The following is a 21,554-nucleotide window of genomic DNA, read 5'->3' on the forward strand; positions in this document are numbered from 1 at the left end:
CGCACAAAATAATGTACGATACACGAGCGGTATGTTTTCTTTCAATTCTCGGAAATTAAAAAGCTCAACTACGTTTCGCTTTTTCAAACTTTTCCTTGAACATGAAAACTTCAGCATACCGCTCTTGTAACGCATATTACTATTTTAAACCTGTATTTCGCTTTTCTCAATTGGCATTACTGAATAACATTCAATTTTTTATTGCAGTAATCGTTATTCATCTATTTCGACTTCACAATGTCTGAATAGGTTAAGTATTCATAAATATACAATTATTAACATTTTGTGAGCGAATTTTAGGGATATATTTACAATTTTATTTCATTCACGAAATAGTCCTAATAAATGTCACTCGAGATCTGAGATTTCCCAAATCTTGTGACATTACTATAGATAAAATTAACGGAATCTATTGTATGACATGTCGATACTATACAGTTTTAAAAGTCTAGAATATTTGGTCTTGCAAAGTCTCCAATAACATGGCCAGCCGAACCACTTTCATACAATCCACAAACAGGCTCTGACACTGCGATGATCTCATAGGCCTCACTTTCCCTATCACAAAGGAGGTTAGGTTTTAAAACATTTCACTTTCTACGGGACTGCTATTCGTTTGTCTAATTATATTGACGTTATTAAAGTGTTTTGTAACACACCAGCAGCAACGGACATATCCACTGCTCTTCACGCAGTCTAATACAAGTTGGTGTCCGACAACTTCGAGTTATTAACATAATCTTTTTCCATTACTTCAGTTTTTCATGCTCACAGTAGAAAAATATATTCTTGTACGGCAGAATATTGCGATAAGCAACCAAAAAAGTAATGTAACTTACCTGCGGATGTCATCATATCGATGAGCCTCTCCAGGTCCGGACTGAGATGCCTCTCCTCATCTTCGCTCAGCCCAAAGTCCAGGGCGTGGAAGATAACAATACCCAGGTACGACACCAACTGAAAGCAAACAGATGTGATCATTAACACTCATGAACGAACAACTTGAACGGTATCTGAACATGATAATTCAAGACTGGTACGATTTACTGAGTATAGTGGTAAAGCGTACAGTGGGTGGGGGTACTGTAGAATGAATGCCAACATAATACGCAAAGAAAAACGCTCTAAATATGAAGGTTCTGACGAATAATTTGGTTTTCATACAAATCCATTGTCAAACTGTCTGAAACTATTACACGGTTAGAAAAGTCAGAGCAAGAGATGCCGGAAACCCTCAAATTACTTGATTAAATGACACAGAGAATTAATGAGACACCAAGTACACCGGTTACTGAACGTGTAAAACAGAAGTGGAAAACAATTTTATGTAAAAATAACGGATATGGAACATTGTGTAATTTAAACAGCAAATTAGTGGACATAGAGTCGCCCGAGAATAAAGGAATGTCTCTTAGACACTGCAATAATGTTAGGTTTTTTCGTTTTGTTCCTATCACGTCATGCGACGTAGAATGTAGCTTTTCATAGTACCGAAAAAGATTTACGTTTGAGACACTGAAAATGTATCTTGTAGAACATAGCAATTCGGTACTGTCACTGCAATTCCTAAAGACGATCACTAGGATAAATGAAGAAATTAAAATTGCTATATGTTTATTTCCACCATTAACACTGTGTATAATTAAACACAAATGCTTATAAAATACAGGAGAATAACTGCTTTTCACATTCTTTTGACATTGTCATTGTGTAATGTATATTTACTTTCAGAATGTACATATATGTGTGTGTTCCCCCATACTACCGCACTCTACTCTAAATGGCAACGTTGTTACCTCAACACATCTTTATCTTTCACCACCTGCAGCGAGTTATCAACCTATAGTACATGCACAGTAAACTTATTGTATCGGGTCCAAAGTCTCGAAGCCTGCTAATAACTAAAGTCAGAACTTTTACATGTTAACAGATTCCCCACTCGGTTCAGAACGAACTTAGAAAAGGATAGCAATAAATGCATATTTTGTTTCAATTGGTACAGAAAGCGAAAAATTTAAAACGGTTTTTCATTCTTCATAGAGTTAACTCGGAGGGCCAGTCAGCAGTAAGTTGTATCAAAAAGTTCAATCCAACTTTATTCAAAACTGATAAAAAAACTATTCTTGAATATTTTATGCATAATAAATGAGACGGTCGCATGTGACAGCGTATTTCTCTAAAATATTTTAATTTCAGTGTTTGGTCACAACGAACACATACTCAAGATGAATTAAAGCTGTCCAACGTTAGGAAAAGTGTTTAAATCATGGACATATCAACTTTTTTTTAATTTCATAATATCTGGCATTTCATTTAGGGTATATTTATTTATTTATTTATTTATTTATTTATTCAATCTGACAGGATAAGGCCATAAGGCCTTCTCTTCCATCCTACCAGATACACATATAAGTACAAAAAAATACAAACAGTGAAGAAAATAATACAAATTAAATTAAAGCCCTATAGAGGGTCAACAGAGTCAAAAGAACACTGTAGAGCTCTCATCGAGTTAATACAAGAAAACAAAAAAAGAAAGAAAAACAGAGATAGCAATATTTTTCTCTAAAGTTTTCTTAAAATGTAATTTTTCTTCATTATAATTGAAGAGGCTCTGGCATTGAGCTGATCCCTCATCCGGGGAGGCCCTCCATGTCCTTGTGTGGTCAAAAAAGTATGTATGTGATCCATAGATTAATTCCTCTCCCGACAGGTCGCGGCCCTGTAAGACCCTGGTGGCGTGGGTCGTGTAAATGCACCTAAAAGGGAGAGGTTAAACTAAGAAGAAGAAGAAGATAATTAGATAATTGAAGATCATAATTAATTAGATCGATGTATTGCACTTAATTTCCTTGTGAGCGGGATAAAAAGATTATGCATTAGCTACTCGCAAATCATCGGGGTGTTTAGTGTCGGTACGATTGCACGTCACTTCAACTACAAAGTTCATATCTGACACAGAAGAGAAATGTACTTCAAGTGGCATCTGAATGCAGTACACAATAAACCCGTCGTCGTTCTATCTAGCCACACGGCGCTGAATCGGATCTCCACTTTCTCTCCTCTACGCATCCACTCTTTCCCTTGGTACAGCCGTTCTCAATGTAACAGTGTTCAAATAAGATAAAGCACCGATTGTCCATTCACACCTTTCCACTGAATCATGTCAAACAGGCATTTTATGTTATCATTTGACATAGGCCTAGCATGTGAATCACAAAACTACGCTCATATAGTCTAAATCAGTGGTTTCAAACTAAGGGTGAATACCCCTCTACAGGGATTTTTTGGAGATTTTTAGGAGAAAATAACGACCGCAAAATACAAATAAACCAGATAAATCTATCATATATCATCACTGAGAAAATCGGCATATTCAGATTCTTCAGACAAAAAAAAAATAGTAAAAGTTCCTCTTTCAGTTGATAAAACCTTGGCAGTAAGCGACCACGTGATAATCACCTAACTTCTGCGTAAATAAGCAGCTGAGTCTATTTAGAATCCATTGCAGAAAAGATATGAAAATAATCTTGTTCTTGGTAGCATTCTTTTTATGTAATTAACTATTTTCACCACTTGCTGCAATACTGCAAACACAGGAACTAGTGATTTTGAAACAAGTGCTTCTCTAAGGAGAAAATAATGTCCAAATATTATTTCAGAGTCCACATCTGTGGAGTAACGGTCAGCGCGTCTGGCCGCGAAACCAGGTGGCCCGGGTTCGAATCCCGCTCGGGGCAAGTTACCTGGTTCAGGTTTTTTTCCGGGGTTTTCCCTCAACCCAATACGAGCAAATGCTGGGTAACTTTCGGTGCTGGACCCCGGATTCATTTCACCGGCATTATCGCCTTCATATCATTCAGACGCTAAATAACCTAGATGTTGATACAGCGTCGTAAAATAACCCAAGAAAATTAATTATTTCAGAATTAATTTGCTTTGCTAAGACCAAAAATTCTTTCATTTTTACTTTTCCAATTTTTTCTATAACAACCTTTACAGTATTATTTTCATTTTCTCGCAGCGGATCATTCACGGCACACCGGTTGAAAATGGCTGCCATAAATTATTATAAAATTGGTTTATGGCATATAAAATAATATACTACTAAGATTTATTTCAAATCATCCGTCCTCAAGTGAGGCTGACCACTGGGACCCGGAATTAACAAACATAAAAGATAAAGGGAAATGAAACGAGCAAAATGATTTGATTTGTACATTAAATAAAAAATTTACGTGTTAACATACAGATGATAGTGTAGAATTTGAAGAGAGGCCTTCAGAATTTCCATTACAATCTTCTGAACCTCACAAAAGGGAATATAACGTTCTACTTCCGGCTTCTTCCCATCAAAACAAGTGGTCAAAACTTTTTAGATCGTTCCCAATTATTCGATACTTTTGCAAGGAAAATAGATCAGAGTGCATTTTAATATATTTTTCCCTGTCCTTCATCAGTCACCAAAACGAATCAATTAGTGATCTGAACAGCAATAACCTCAAAACGGCTTTTCTACCATCCACTTTTAATTATCGCTTGTTGAAACACAATCACCTTGTCAGCTCCCACGATCACAATATATTTTTAATAGTTTTATAGTATTAAAGATTAGATTGGTTTACATTTCACTTGTCAAATAGAAAACAAAAATGAAAATAAATATACCAAGCAGTCACAAAGTTACTCATTCAGAATTCAGAAATATTACCGTATACAAGGAGTTTCCTAAGGGTCAATTTTAGGTCCATTATTGTTTCTGGTTTATATTAATGATTTAGTCTCAATTATAAATAATATAATCTTATTTGCAGACGATATAAAGTGTAATTTACATATATTATCAGGCAGTACATCTCACTTGACGATGTCAAGGAAGAACAATTGTTTGCATGCATCTGAAGTCTGATTAGTGTAATATGTTACTAGTCAGCGATGTATGCAATGGAGGGAGAAAGGAACTGGCCACCCTATCACATTACCTCCTGGCTTAGTTGTCTCTTGAGTGATGCCTTTTGGTGTTACATGTGAGGTTCAGACCTGTTTTTGGACAGCAGACTAAACAACAATAAGTGTAATTATCTGAAGTAAACACTTTTAATACAATGATGAATGAACGAATGACGAATGGTTTATATCAAATAAGTCAGCACTTCATGCTGATAAAACATTGTAATCAAATTTAGTAGGTACACATAAAAGTGTTCAGTTTTCCTACAATAGTAGATTAGCTAAGTGGAACTGATATGAAAGAATCTGTAAGCACAGAATGTCTTGCTTTGGAATTGAATAATCACTTCAACTGGAAAACATAAATATAATATATTACTCATAAATTCTGCTCTGCCTATTATGCATTAAAATCCTTATTTTTACTGGCAATATAAACACACTTAAAATTTTATTTATATATATATATATATATATATATATATATATATATTTATATATATATATATATATTTATATATATATACACACACACACACATTTGTTGCATTTTTTTCATTCTATAATGAAATGTGGATTAATATTCTGCGGCAACTCATTTGACGCTAAACAAACTTTTGTTTTACAAAAGAAAGCTACAAGATAATGGCAGGTGTGCATAAAAGGTCATCACGTAAGACGTTTTTACAAAATTTATAAATACTGACCTTACATTGTGAGTACATTCTTTCCTTGACTATGTGTTATAATAGAAACCAAGATTATATTTAATATTAAAGAAAAAATATATAATTTTAATACAGGACACAAATGTTATTTGTATATACCCTTTGTTAGTCCCAGATGTTTCACAAAAAAAGAAAGTTTACTATTCATTCACTGTCTAATTTTCTTACAACTTTGAGGTGCCAGAGAAAAGGTTTACAACTGAATTAACATCATTCCTACATACTCATATCTTCTACTCAATTGATGAATTGTTTATGGTTGTAAATTAAATTAATCTGCTTACTATGTATTGTATACTTTTGTATAACTTTGATTTATTCCACATGTCAAAGCTACTAACAATGTAAGATCTGATGTAATATCAATGGAATACTATAAATGAAACGGTATCATCTGTGTTCTACTGGTGCCCCACTTCTCGAATATGAAGAACTTAAAGTTTCTCTACTGTCATTACATCATTATTTTCGCTTATTATTCTATCATAGAGGGTAATAAATTTTGACTACAACGTTTTCCCACCTCGAAAATTAAATTAAATTCTGTCAGAATAGAACAATTATTCCACAAAGTTCCTGCAATAGTCGACCACATCTGGAAGCATAAGAGCAAATTACAATAAAATGATTAAATACGATAATCTTTTAGTGGATGGTAATTTTAATAGTCTGCTATTCACCAAACACGACTTAAACGGCTGATAGAACAACTCTTACAAAATATAACTTCGTAAATACGAAATGTCTGAATGTCTCTCCCAAATTTCTTGGAAGAATTAAAGCATTTTAATTCAGCTTCGTGACAGAAGCCAAGTTGTCCGTGAATCCAGTGAACTGTGACGCTGTCATTTTCGTGATGCGGTCGCACTTTCAATGTCCACTTTCCGGATTTTTAACGAGCCGTCTATCTTGACCACAGAATCTGACATCTCCGACGAACGCGTCGAAACAAAATGTTACACAACAGTCTGAAGAGTTATGGGAAACTACTTTCAGCGACGAAACATGAGAGGGAAAGGGAGCTTCACGCACGTTTAAACCAGCATGTCCCGAACACCTTGCTCGATATAATATTTTCTTTGCTTTGGGGTTTCAATGCGGCAACAAACACCACGCCGCGTCGCACCGCGTCAGCGCAATCCCAGAAGAGCGCGAGGTGGAGACTGAGGAAATGACAACAGGACGGCTTCCATCAATTCCAGAGACCAAGACGTGAACTTATTTCTCTCGATAACTCCCGACATTTGAGCTCGGAAAAGCTCAACTATGTTTTAAACGTTTTGCAGAAAAAGGTCTAAATAAAATAGACAAGATTCTAGCGAGTAGGATAGTTCTTGTTCAAGACATATTGAACGTGTGTGAATTATTTTCATAAAAAAGTGACAGGAGATTTGAGATCTAGATTGCGTGCAAGGTCTCTATAGAAATTAGGGTACTGAAATTTGTATAAGTAAATACAATTTGCTGTAAGGTTTAAGGATGTCTAATGAACGGAATAAAATAAGCTATCATCCAATAATAATAATAATAATAATAATAATAATAATAATAATAATAATAATAATAATAATAATAATAATAATAATAATAATAACAACAATAATAATATTAAAATAGAATGTACTATTAAGTGGACAAGTTCAGTATGTAACAGTTTTTGAGTTAACCACTTAGCCTACAGTAAACGAGTTTTAGTGTTGCAGAAGAGAGCAGAAAGATATGAGCCGTTGAGAGCAGAAGTGGTGTAAGTCAAAAATGAGTAATGAAGGTTAAATTAAACATTCTGTAAAATACAGCGCAAAGTAGCAATTAATATTCAATTTATTTAAACTATTAGGGTGCTATTCATAGACATTTCGCTAGCCCGCGCTACGAGCGTGCTAAACTAGCCCCGACTATCGAGTGATTACTTGTACAGGATTCATATGATATCATATCGCTAACACTGGTTTATGAATACGAAAAACGTTAGTTCGCTGATCATCCACCGGAAGCCCGCGCTAAGAATGTCTGTGAATACGGCCCTTAGTAGTCAGTGGATAGCACGAAGGACATATTAATTGCTACTTTGCGCTATGTTTTACAGAATTTTTACTTTAAACCTCATTACCCAATTTTGACTTACACCACTTCTGCTCTGAAAGCTTATATACTGTTCTCCAACCAGGAGATCAACCGTGAAAGGAATGTGCTTACTATTGCGACATGTATTGGAGCGAAGTAGATATATAATATTATCGTTATAACGTCTGTTTAAAAACCATGCGCTCTCCTGCATTTGTTATTTCCTGTATGGAGAGATTAAAAGACCAGGAGATTAACAGTGATCTAATTTTGTAACTATGGTAATATAAGCATGTGTGTATCAATGTTATTGTTTGTGCTGTGACAGCTAGCCAATAAAGATATGAGTACCCACGTGTGTGACCTTATGACATCTTATGACATCAACATTCATTCACAGCATTACCCCGCTTCGTCTTAGCCGGCAGAGACTTTCTCGTGGTTGGAGCACAGTATAGTGGCATTGGGACGAACTGATTCATGTAGAGTAGTCATAAGTGTCTAAAGATCCTCACTCTGTATTCCCCTGTACATATTTGAAAAAATAATGTATATAAAAATTATTTTCATGAAAATGCGTGTAACTCTCTATAGTCTGTGTTCAAAATGTGTACCATCGCGTGCCACACATTGTTCATTACGTTTCTGAAGATTATTGAACATGTTGATTAACAAAGTTTGCTGTAAGGACACAAAAAATAACGTTATCTTCTTGTGTAATTCGGAAATATTTGTAGGTGGGTCATGTCTTGAAAATGATACTTTCAACATGCCCCATATATAGGCATCTGGGGCCGTGAGATTCGGGGAGTAGGAAGGGTACGGGAATGGAGTTCCACGAGAAATTAGTCGTTGCAGAAGGGCTAGTGACTCCCAGCGGTGTAGGCTATAGCTCCGTCTTGCTGCATCCATTGTCGTTGGAAGGGTAAGTTTCTGGCGCAACAAAAACGGCGCAAATCCCGCACGAATGTCTCTGTAGAGTACCTGGTTTACTGTGCAGCATCCTCGAATAAATAAGGACCCAATATTCCATGACCGGACACGGCGCAGCAAATCGTAACCCGCGCACTGTGCAGTAGTTTCTGTATAACGACATCAGGCCGTTCAAACTCTAAAAACGAGTTGTTTGTCGGTTGATGCAGCCATCAAGGTGAATATGGCTCTCATCTGAAAATCATTTGCTGCAGAAGAAAGCAGGATCCTAATACGTAAGCAAACTTCGCCCATTTTGACGTCCTACTCCGTATGACCGGAAATAATGTTCCACGATAAACACCTTCTCCTCTGCAAATCAAGATTTCAGGTATAACTCCCTGTAAAGTTGATTTGAATAATTTCGAGGGAAAAATTGTTCCGGGGCCGGGCATCGAACCCGGGACCTTTGGTTTAACATTGCTGTTCGTTAACAGAAAACCACAATTTAAGTCACACGCAGTTAGTGTGCACTCGAAGTTGGTTGCTTGACGGTTGTCAGCCCACTTTGAGGTCTGTGGATATAGAGGGAAAAATTGGATGGGTGTCGGGTAGAGTTCCCGGGTAGCTCAGTTGGTAGAGCGTTGGTACGTTAAACCAAAGGTCCCGGGTTCGATGCCTGGCCCCGGAACAATTTTTCCCTCGAAATTATTCACCTTCTCCTCTGATATGAGAAACAATTGCACAAATCAATACAACACTGAATTCACAATTAAGTCAAACTATTATAGACAATAAATAAATACTTCGTTGCTAGAGAGACGTGGACAGCAGATGAACAATAATTTCAGTGTCTTTTGTTTTGCCGCAAATCGTATACTGTAACTGGAGTGGAATCAACAAGTACTTGCTGTGAAATATATCAAGACTGAACTTCACCACTTCAACGTGTACTGCATTGCGTTGTGGTGGCATTCCAATTAGTGGTACTGTATTTGTATACTTTAATCTACTAGTATAACACGTTTTAAAATGTAGGAGTGTGTATCCCTCTTTCATAACGTCAACAATATAGTTTTCAAGAGTCATGTTTAATTACGTGAAATGGACAACTAAACAATAAAATACTTTACCTTAATGTACAAATATTTTACAGCTGAATTAGTGGAGAGTTAAAAACAATAATTTAATTTAAAGAGAGTGGCAAATATAAAGTTAATGTTTCAAATAAGTTTCCAATTTTAATCAGCTGGCCTCTGATGATTCACACTAAAATAAAAAGGAATCTATAAAAATGAAATTCACACAAATCTTAGGAATACTGAACAACAATAATTTTAAGAGCTGAAGTTCCTAGAATGTACGCTTGAAATACTGTAACTCTTATCCCAAATCACGTATATAACAGATTGGCCATCGTAATGTTAAGAACGGTAGCATATGGAAGAGACCACCAGAATCGCCACCGTCGATTAAAAACAACCGCTAGATGGAAGTACAATTGCTCCATGCAGCTCAAATGGGAGTTATGACGTGACTCCTCCTACTGTCGCTAGATGGCAGTATAGTAAACTTGACAAAAGTTGTTGCCGTCAAACCTGTGAGGCTGAGCAATCTGTTATATAGTGATCAGGGCTCTTACCAACTTTCGATTGCCGAAAGGAGCTAAAGTCTCTACTAGTATATTGACAGTAATGTTGACAATTTTTTGCAAAACGGAGCGCAGATAGTTCAGTAAATACAATAACTATCTTATATTACTTCTGTCGGTAATCATGTTTTGGTCGGTCTATACTAAGTAAAGACTGTCGAGTGCTGTAATAAATTCTGGTTTAGCAAACTACACCATATTTTCACAGAGCGCTGTTTATTACTCCTGTGGTCGGCGGTAAATTTGAGCGGCATTTCGGTCGGAGTATAAAGAGAAATATCCTACGTATCTAGGAAAAAAGGTCAACGACTTTCATTGTCAACATATAAATAAATCGGACACTAGCTTGCAGATCAGATACGGGCGACTTGGTCACGATGCATCCACTCCCTCGAGAAGTATCGTGCACAAGAAAACAAGACATTAATTTATGTTGTTGTGAAGGAGAAATGTTTCATTGCATCCCGGCACCGTGCTCTAAGATACAGAGTGAAAACACGAATCAGTTATTCTTCTCGTTTTCTTAGCATTCACAATATTGTATAATCCCCACAAGAAAAAAGTATTCAAGGATTCTACAATGAACACCTATCTCAATGAAACAAGATAGGACATCACTGCATGTCTAATGGTAAAAGTGAACACAGAATTTTCATAAATTAAAACTTAACACATATTATAGGACCTTATTTCGGAAAGCCAAGATCAGAGCACGAGAAATAGGTTTCAAATTTGTGTGGCTAAAAATGGAAAGATTTTTACAAGACGTGATGAAAACTCAGATTTAATTAGAAACTGCAGTAAGGAAATAAAATAAAATACTGACAAACTGCATAAATGAACACACATAACTTATATTTGATTTTTTAACTTTATTAATATTATAATTTATTATCCTTCCTTCTCCAAACCACTGCGGTAACTTAACAAAAATGTCGTGATTTTATCTCTCACGTTTTTTTTATTGATTTTAGTTTTTTTTTAATTAAAAAATGAAACAATAATTCATTTTATTTCATTGAATCATTATATTCATAGGTATTCCTCAACTTTAATAATATTATTTAACAGTACGGAGCAAATAAACTACATATGAAAAAGAAGAAATGTGGAGATTCGAACCGTGGACCTGACATCGATCATTCGACGAATGTCGTTCAAAGAGTACAGTCCGTAACTGTATTAAGAAACTAAGCACCTCATCCTGATATGACCACTCGACAAGGCTGGCTGATGAGATACAGCTTGCAACTGCAATGTTAAGAAACTAGCACCTCATACTGAATGGACTCTCAACGAAAATGACTGGTGACGTACAACCTGCAGCTATATTGTTAAGGAACTAAACACCTCATACTGACATTACCACTCGACGATGATGACTGACGAGATACAAATTTAACAGTCATGTTTGTAGGAGCCGATAAGCTGAATAATGAAATTAATTTGTTAAGTTTATTGCCGTCTTTTTTAGCTTATCTTAATACACGAGATACAGCCTGCACTGTTAAGAAATTAAGCACCTCATACTGACATGACTACTCAACGAAGCTGGCTGAAACTAAGCACTTCATACTGACATGTCTGCTTAAAGAGGCTACCTGATGAAATACAGACTGCAACTGTATTATTAACCACTTCCCTGATTGACCCGAGTTAACTCGGGTTGCTAACATCTGTCAAAATTTATTAACCCGAGTTAACTCGTTTCCCATTTTCGTTGCTAAGGATTATTATCCCGAATATATACGTTTCCATCCAGAGAGACAAGAACATTACCCTGAGATTGAAGATGTGGTGCTTCTTAGCACAATACATAGCGCTGAGATGGTCGTCATCAAGGATGATTTGAAGACGAAAATGGTGATCGACTATAACAACTCAATGGTAGGAGTCGACAAGGTAGACCAGCACTTGGCAACTTATCCTGTCCCGCGAAATAGTGGAAAGCGATATTATAAAAATATCTTCTTTCATTTTCTCGGGTTGGCCCTGTGGAATTCGTACCTTTTGTATACGATATCTGAAGGCAGGAAGACACCCTTGGACTATCGAATGGTGGTAATTCGTAAGATTTTCGAAAAATACACCCCGAATGTCCTATCACTCAAGGCAGGATGGCCACAAAAATCGCCCAACCCACTTCGGCTTACAGGTAGACATTCTCCAGAAGTTATTCCACGAACTCTGAAGAACAACCAACCAGACAGTGTTTCATGTGTAGTATTGCGAGAGACTCAAAATACAATCAAATTCGACACAAGAGCAGATACTACTATCCGGAATGCAATGTGCCACTGTGCGTAATACTCTGCTTTCGAGTCTATCACACAAGCAACATTTAACGCCTTGATAACAGCACTGGTATTGCACCTCATAAATTAATCCATAAAAAAACATTAGTTGGTAATTAGTTCAGGAGAAAATCAAAGTGGGACAACTACCACAGCTGGAATCAAGGTGCACGAGATAACTCGGGATAATAATTCAGTTGTCGTCTTATGACAAGCAAATTTCAAATAATCAATTAGTTTTTTAATTTAATTATAAAACTTTAAAATCTCGACGATTAATAAATGGCCAAATTTTACTCTATAAGACTGTTAACGGTATATTGAATAACTGTGATTTTCTTAAATTCCTTCAGTTCAATGTAAAAAGAACAGAATTACGTCATAGGCAACCTTTTATTATTCCTATTCCTAGAACTGTTTTCTTCAAGAACTCTCCATTGTTTGTTATGTGTAATACTTACAACTCTCTGTCTTTAAACTGTGATTCTCAATTGGATTTCAGTTTAACAATTGAAAATTTTCATACAATATTAAAAAGCATTGTATTTCCTTAGATATTTAAATTATGAAGAAGTGTATTATAATGTTTTTACTCTAGTTTTTTAATAATTTTGCATCATTATATTGACATTTGGCACTATATTAACTGTAATATTATATTCTAGCATCTATTATCATTATGTATTTTATGTTCGACCATGTCGAAATGTAGTAATTATACACCTGGTAGCAGTCCTTTAATGCGTGTCATTAAAGTACACCTACTCATTAAAGTACAGGTGTTCAGGCAATGACAAGTCAGCTTTGTACCGTTATAAAACCTCAGCCAATGAAAAGTCAGCTTTGTACCGCTATAAAACTGCAAGTATCGATTATTCTCGGATATGCAATCGAAAGAGAATTAGCGAAAAGTCACGGAGGTTGGAAATCCAATACTGTCGCAGAAGGTTATGTTCTGTTACTATAATAATTAGCGTTAATTGTAAATAATATTCAAATAAATTCAATTTGTCATCTCGTTTTTCAATGTCTAATTTAATTTCAATGTTATATCAAAGTTAATATTTAGTTTACTCTGTAGGTTCTTATAGGCTATCAAGGTCAATGTGGACATCTGTTCCTCGGAAAAAAATCAATACTTTCGCGTCTGTGCACATCTCACAATTTACGAGGTATTGCTCAAGGTCGGTTAGATACAAATAAAATGAATAATTTCAAGTTAGAAATATGGTCGAGCATAAAAAGTCGTATGAAACTCGCCTATAATGGTAATTAAGAAGCTCGTATGAAAATTATGAAACTCGCTTGCGCTCGTTTCATAAACATCCATACTCGCTTCTTAATCACTGTCATTATAAGCTCGTTGCATAATGTACTATTCTTTCTTTCGTTTGTGTTGTTTGTTTTGTTGTTTTTTTTCTCTTATATTTTGTGTATATATCTGTGTAAGCCACCTGTAATTGGAAGCCTGCTTCTGTTGGTGGTGGATTTAAAAATAAAATAAAATAAATGTCTATTTCATAGTGATGTTTTAGGTATGTAACAAAATTAGTGATGTACAGTGATTCTGTAATATTAAATGACCTCTATACAAAAATAAAAAATGAGACTTTTTTTCACAAAACTGGTAAAATATATAGTAAGGGAAGAGGTTAAAAAACTGAGCACCTCATACTGACATGGCCGCTCAACGAGGGAGGTTGATAAGGTACAGCCCGCATTGCTAAGAAACTAAATAGGCATAGTATCACGCTTTAAAATACCGGTTGATCGTTTAAACCTATACCAAGGTCTATTGGAATCTACTCTTCATAGCTATAACTTAGTACGGACTTCATTAAATTAAATCGCGTTCCCAGCTCGCATGTCACTGCATACGCGCAAAACACAAACTTCCAGTACAAAGGTCAGCCAAGTGATCTAACTTCACTTTCACCAAAGGTTAAAGGGCACGCAATGCCACATGTAAAAGCTCGGTCTGTCATCCAAATTAAGTCAAAATTCAAACTCAATTATAAGATGCTGTTCACAAAAGTAGTACAACAAATGTACAGAAAATTACTCAACTTGTTAGAAACAAGTCGATATTATAGTAATATACGTTACAAGAGCGGTATGTTGATGTTTTCATGTTCGAGGAAAAGATTGAAAAAGCGAAACGTAGTTGAGCTTTTTTAATTTCCGAGAACACGAAAACAAACATACCGCTCGTGTATCGTACATTATTTTCTGCGAAGATCGTTTATTACATACCTGAAAGACGAATTTCTAATTAGTTGCAATGAAATCTCCATCTTGGTTTCTGTTTAATGACGACAACTTCGGAAAGCCAAAATATCTTTCTTCAACATTGTTGCTATAAAATGTTTTCTGTGTTTACTATACTCCAGCAGGCCGTGATATACTTACGTCTGTCTTTTTTTTTCTCCAGTCTATAAATGCGAACTTAAAACAAACGGTAAGGTTATGTAATGATTTATTTTTCATTTTAATATTTTAACAATATTATTTATATAACATATTGCAGTAATAATATCGGCATCTGGAATCTTGTTGATTTTTTCACGGCTTCCTTAATGTTACTTGTATCAGGAATGCAATAAGTTTCGTGGAGTAGTAGACTTTACTTAATTTTTGCAAATATTTAAAAACAATAATAACAATAATTAGGTGAAATTGCAGTGGTAAGTTTCCAATTTATAATTATTACTATGTTAAACGTCTCTAAAAATAATATGTTAAAAGCCTAAAGCAGTAAAATGAATGTCGCGCTTAAGCGGTAAGAAGAGGGAAATTGTTATGTGTGTTACGTTGGGAATACTGAATGTGGTATTTCAACTTATCGCGTATTGGTTCTCTGCGGAAAACAAGCAAATACGCACGATCTCGCACAAAATTAATTAGTTACAGTCCTACAACACAAAACAACGAAATTAGTCACTTACAGAGACTTCTGATTTACTACTCTAGGATATGCAATGCAATGAAGCTTTAGCTCTCTTAATGTGAATTTGCAGTTAAATACGTATTATGTATATAGAGCATTCAGCTCTGACTCAGGCCGGAAACACGCGCATCAGACTTGCTGGCATGACCGGTGTAGACTGTGTCAGAATCGATCCTCGAGTATTTTTACTCATATAACTTTGATTAATGATAGCATACATAAAATAATAATTTTTATTTAATAATGAGTTCTAACCTGTTTGAGTTGTTCGAACTGGTATCCGTCTACATTCACACAATTCCGACATATTTTGATGATATGGTTATTCACACGCAAAAGTTCTATATATTTCTGTAATGCTTGCAATTTCTCTTTTCATATTATGTCCTCTACGTTCGCCTATGGCGTAGGAGTTATTCCAGTACCTTCTTATTTTAGAGTTTCTTTAGGGCATGAATAATAATAATTTCGTCGAGCATGTGTGAATACAGTCAAACAACACTTTCAACACCACCTATAACTCTGGTTACTGTTCATTATAGAATAAAAGTATAACTGTGTACATGCTATTATCAATCGAAGTTAGGCCTAAATAAGTAAAAATACGTCAGAAGTTACGGATCGATAAAGAAGAAATTTATGTCGGCCATGCAAGCATGTGTAATGTGCGTGTTCCCCACCAGAAGCTGAGCTGAAGCTCTGTATTTTTTATTATCACTAGATATCGCATAGATATGCATTAAAATGTTAAAAATGTGTACGTAATTATGGGGTTTAATCAAGGAAATATACTGGGTGTTCAGTTCAAAGTGTGTCATGGTTCGCTGTATGCCGTCACGTGGCTAATCGATGAGCCTAGAGAATTCAATCTTCCTACACTTCCACAGAGGTGTATTACTTATCTGCCAGAGAAATTGCCTAGCAAGTACGGCGTTCATTCAGAAGAGTACTTACCGATACGGACGGTAACGCCGGTAGTGGCAGGAATGTGAACTATTTCGAAACATGTACTGAGGTGAGTTTTTTCTTACTGTCAGGATATGGGGATAGGGTTAATTCGATTACTTACGTATTTGTTGACATTAACTTCGACGGCCAACATGGACACGGAGCATTTGATTTGTATTGTGGAATGTTGCCGTACGCAACGATGATAACAAATACCCTGCCGCGCAAAACACAGTTCGAAAGAGGTTATGGTAGCACACAGACCGTAGAGACCGCCATCTGTTGCTACGACGTTCAAGTTATACCGTACACGTTCTCAAGTTCAAATTGAACGCCTTGGTTAATTGGCAACTTCTCTGACACAAAAGCTGAAACTCGCTTCAAATCGCTGACTCATCAACGTGACGTCATGACACACTTTGAAATGAACACCCAGTACATTATAAACTAGAACATACATAATGCCCAAAATTCAGTAAAATGTCGAAATAGTGACAAAAAATTATCTTCTCCTAGTGACAGTGCACTGTTTATCAAACTGTTAGCAACTGCTAGAAATATCTCATTACTTCATATGTGAAATAATTTGTTGATTAGAAACAAACATTTGATTTCTAGCCGACCGGTAACTTAGCAACAAAGGACTTTTATATCATGCTAGGAATTTAAACAATGTATTATGGCCAATGACTATACGCAGTAACATGAGCTGCTGCCAGGAAGTCAAAAGGAGGATTAATAGAAAAAGGAGCATCTTCTCCGAAGCTATGGAAAAAGAACTAAGGAAGAGTCTAGTGAAGTGCTTTGTGTGGTGTCACATTGAATGTGGAAGAAACATGGACGATCCTACGAGTGGCGCTCAGAGCAACAACAGGAAGTCGACAGAAATTGTTGTCACGTTTACGTCTTATCTACATTAATTCCTGTTGTCTTAGAAATCTCCGCTCCAATAAATTAATTTAGAAAGCGTACAGGTATAATAAGATATTTAGTTATTTCCTCACAGCACATAGTGGTGGGCGACACTGATAGTTGGTCACTTTTAAGTAAGTAAATAAAAGTTGATTTGATTTATTTACTTATCGTACGTGTGTTGTAAGTTTAACTTACAAGACCTACCAACAACATTAGTAAGGTTGTTAAAACCACGATCGGTCAAAAATACATATACACACGATGCTCATATAAATAAGCTAAAAATCTGTCTGAATAAGGAATTATACAGTGCGATCGAGAAGTCTCTCCGCAGTGATTGCGTAGCCGAGAATCCACTAGGCAGAGAATTCAAGTGTATTTGGTAGAGAATTCAAGTGGTAACACTGGACGCTAAGCATATGATGGACTGAGGGTGTGAAGTTGTTAAACCGGAATGAATCGGGGAGTGCTAAGTTTCTACAGGGTTGTATTTTAGGATTACTAGAACTAATAGAGCTGCGGAGGATCTTTCCGATCGCACTGTATAAATAATTTCTAACAAACATTTTTGGAGCTATAATTTGCATACAATTTAATTTGTCACATTACCTTATGTGAAAAAATAAATTCGGGATAAAGGAATAGGAACTAATTTAAAGGAAGTCACGATTTTGAATCTCTCAGATTGATGTTTTAAAACATATTTTGTTCACAACCTTTGGAATTAATTAAATTCCAGATATAAACAACAAACTTCAAACAGCGGCAATCTACACCGAGGGAAGGCGTGACAATTATTGAGCTTTCGGTATTAGAAATGCTTATATAATGTAAGTTTTCTCCAGCATTTCAAAATACAACTTTTGTAACAGCGCATTACTTTCGCTTTGCATTTAATAAAATATGAGAAAGTAACGTAGTGTACAGGTAATAATGACAGTATTATTACTATTATTATTATTATTATTATTATTATTATTATTATTATTATTATTTAATGATGTCACTTTCTAACAAACTATCCTAGGAAGTAAACATACCCAACACCCAAATCTCCATTTCATGAGCGCGTGTTAAGGTGCTGACGTACAGAATTTATGAATATTACCAGGGGAGAAAGCAGTCAGAGATCAGTACCGGTATGCAAATACTTTCAATCCCTTGTACAATATAATTTATAGGTATTACATACTACAACTACAAAAGTAGAATTATGTTGTTACTGTGCCACTACGGTGTCATCTACCCTCACAGTAAGATTACATAAATTAAAGTGATACTCTAGCTTCTAGCGCTTTCACCTTCACAAGCAACAAAAATAATTCCGATACACGTCCCAACTTCAGTGTGCCATATTTACTTAAATATATAACTCAATAACAAATCTTCTATCAACTGAATGATTTTCTAATATCGAAGTATTAATTTTAAGCACAAATAACATAATTGGATACGTATAGTGGAAATAATGTTCATATTAAATTTGTATGCAATATCAAAGTATTGAGGATACTTCGAACATTACCTGGCACTTAGTCGTGAAAATACGGTCCTTGAGGTTGAATTTATAACAATAGAAGTAAGTACAATGTTATACAAAAAGAAAGAAAATAGTGTTAGGCTAGTAATTGAATTCGAAGCTGGAAATAATTAAAGACACAGGAAAGAGAGGTTATAAGAGTATACCACTGGATTCTTATACATATTGATCCATTTGGATATTAACAAATGCGAACTTCTAGCAAGAGAAGGAATAACATCTTGCCAAAACTAAAACAATTATATTAAGAGATATTAAAAAGAATTAAACAGACAAACTATCGAGAGGTTTTAATTTAACAAAGATAGGAAATAATAATAATAATAATAATAATAATAATAATAATAATAATAATAATAATAATAATAATAATACTTACTTTACTTACTGGCTTTTAAGGAACCTGGAGGTTCATTGGCGCCCTCACATAAGCCCGCCATTGGTCCCTATCCTGAGCAAGATTAATCCATTCTCTATCATCATATCCCACCTCCCTCAAATCCATTTTAATATTATCTTCCCATCTACGTCTCGGCCTCCCTAAAGGTCTTTTTCCCTCCGGCCTCCCAACTAACACTCTATATGCATTTCTGGATTCGCCAATACGTGCTGCATGCCCTGCCCATCTCAAACGTCTGGATTTAATGTTCCTAATTATGTCAGGTGAAGAATACAATGCGTGCAGTTCTGTGTTGTGTAACTTTCTCCATTCTTCTGTAACTTCATCCCTCTTAGCCCCAAATATTTTCCTAAGCACCTTATTCTCAAACACCCTTAACCTATGTTCCTCTCTCAAAGTGAGAGTCCAAGTTTCACAACTATACAGAACAACCGGTAATATAACTGTTTTATAAATTCTAACTTTCAGTTTTTTTGACAGCAGACTAGATGATAAAAGCTTCTCAACCGAATAATAACAGGCATTTCCCATATTTATTCTGTGTTTAATTTCCTCCCTAGTATCATTTATATTTCTTACTGTTGCTCCAAGATATTTGAACTTCTGCACCTCTTCAAAAGATAAATTTACAATTTTTATATTTCCATTTCGTACAATATTCTGGTCACGAGACATAATCATATACTTTGTCTTTTCGGGATTTACTTCCAAACCTATCTCCTTACTTGCTTCCAGTAAAATTCCCGTGTTTTCCCTAATCGTTTGTGGATTTTCTCCTAACATATTCACGTCATCCGCATAGACAAGCAGCTGATGTAACCCGTTCAATTCCAAACCCTCTCTGTTATCCTGGACTTTTCTAATGGCATACTCTAGAGCAAAGTTAAAAAGTAAAGGTGATAGTGCATCTCCTTGCTTTAGCCCACAGTGAATTGGAAACGCATCTGACAGAAACTGACCTATACGAACTCTGCTATATGTTTCACTGAGACACATTTTAATTAATCGAACTAGTTTCTTGGGAATACCAAATTCGATAAGAATATCATATGAAACTTCTCTCTTAATCGAGTCATATGCCTTTTTGAAATCTATGAATAACTGATGACTTGTACCCTTATACTCCCATTTTTTCTCCATTATCTGTCGAATACAAAATATCTGGTCAATAGTTGATCTATTACGCCTAAAACCACACTGATGATCCCCAATAATTTCATCTACATATGGAGTTAATCTTCTCAAAAGAATATTGGACAAAATTTTGTACGACGTCAACAAAAGTGATATTCCTCGAAAGTTACTACATTTAGTCTTGTCCCCCTTCTTGAAGATAGGTACGATTATGGACTCCTTCCAATAATAATAATAATAATAATAATAATAATAATAATAATAATAATAATACTTACTTACTTACAAATGGCTTTTAAGGAACCCGAAGGTTCATTGCCGCCCTCACATAAGCCCGCCATCGGTCCCTATCCTGTGCAAGATTAAGCCAGTCTCTATCATCATACCCCACCTCCCTCAAATCCATTTTAATATTATCCTCCCATCTACGTCTCGGCCTCCCTAAAGGTCTTTTTCCCTCCGGTCTCCCAACTAACACTCTATATGCATTTCTGGATTCGCCCATACGTGCTACATGCCCTGCCCATCTCAAACGTCTGGATTTCAAGTTCCTAATTATGTCAGGTGAAGAATACAATGCGTGCAGTTCTGTGTTGTGTAACTTTCTCCATTCTCCTGTAACTTTATCCCGCTTAGCCCCAAATATTTTCCTAAGCACCTTATTCTCAAACACCCTTAACCTATGTTCCTCTCTCAGAGTGAGAGTCCAAGTTTCACAGCCATATAGAAGAACCGGTAATATAACTGTTTTATAAATTCTAACTTTCAGATTTTTGGACAGCAGACTGGATGATAAGAGCTTCTCAACCGAATAATAACACGCATTTCCCATATTTATTCTGCGTTTAATTTCCTCCCGAGTGTCATTTACATTTGTTACTGTTGCTCCAAGATATTTGAATTTTTCCACCTCTTCGAAGGATAAATCTCCAATATAATACGCAAAAATTTTTTAACATCAACCAGGAAAAGCCACAACACTCCTTAGGCTCCTTCGTCCCATTGTTTGAAAAATATCAGTGCAATACTAATAATGCAATTACTGTATAATAAATGTTCTCAGTGATAAAG

At 35.5% G+C, this 21,554-nt stretch overlaps 1 protein-coding gene across 4 annotated transcripts in view; it reads right to left on the reverse strand.

Annotated features, from left to right (window-relative positions):
* spir (spire type actin nucleation factor) overlaps positions 1-21,554 on the reverse strand; it is an 825,932-nt gene that overhangs the window by 641,894 nt on the left and 162,484 nt on the right. For all 4 annotated transcript variants that reach the window (XM_069842160.1, XM_069842159.1, XM_069842161.1 and 1 more), the window contains exon 3: positions 840-957. In XM_069842160.1, the coding sequence (XP_069698261.1) occupies positions 840-957 (118 nt within the window). The remainder of the gene's footprint in view (positions 1-839; positions 958-21,554) is intronic.

Source organism: Periplaneta americana, chromosome 12 (genome assembly GCF_040183065.1).
Source record: "Periplaneta americana isolate PAMFEO1 chromosome 12, P.americana_PAMFEO1_priV1, whole genome shotgun sequence".
Lineage (NCBI taxonomy): Eukaryota > Metazoa > Arthropoda > Insecta > Blattodea > Blattidae > Periplaneta > Periplaneta americana.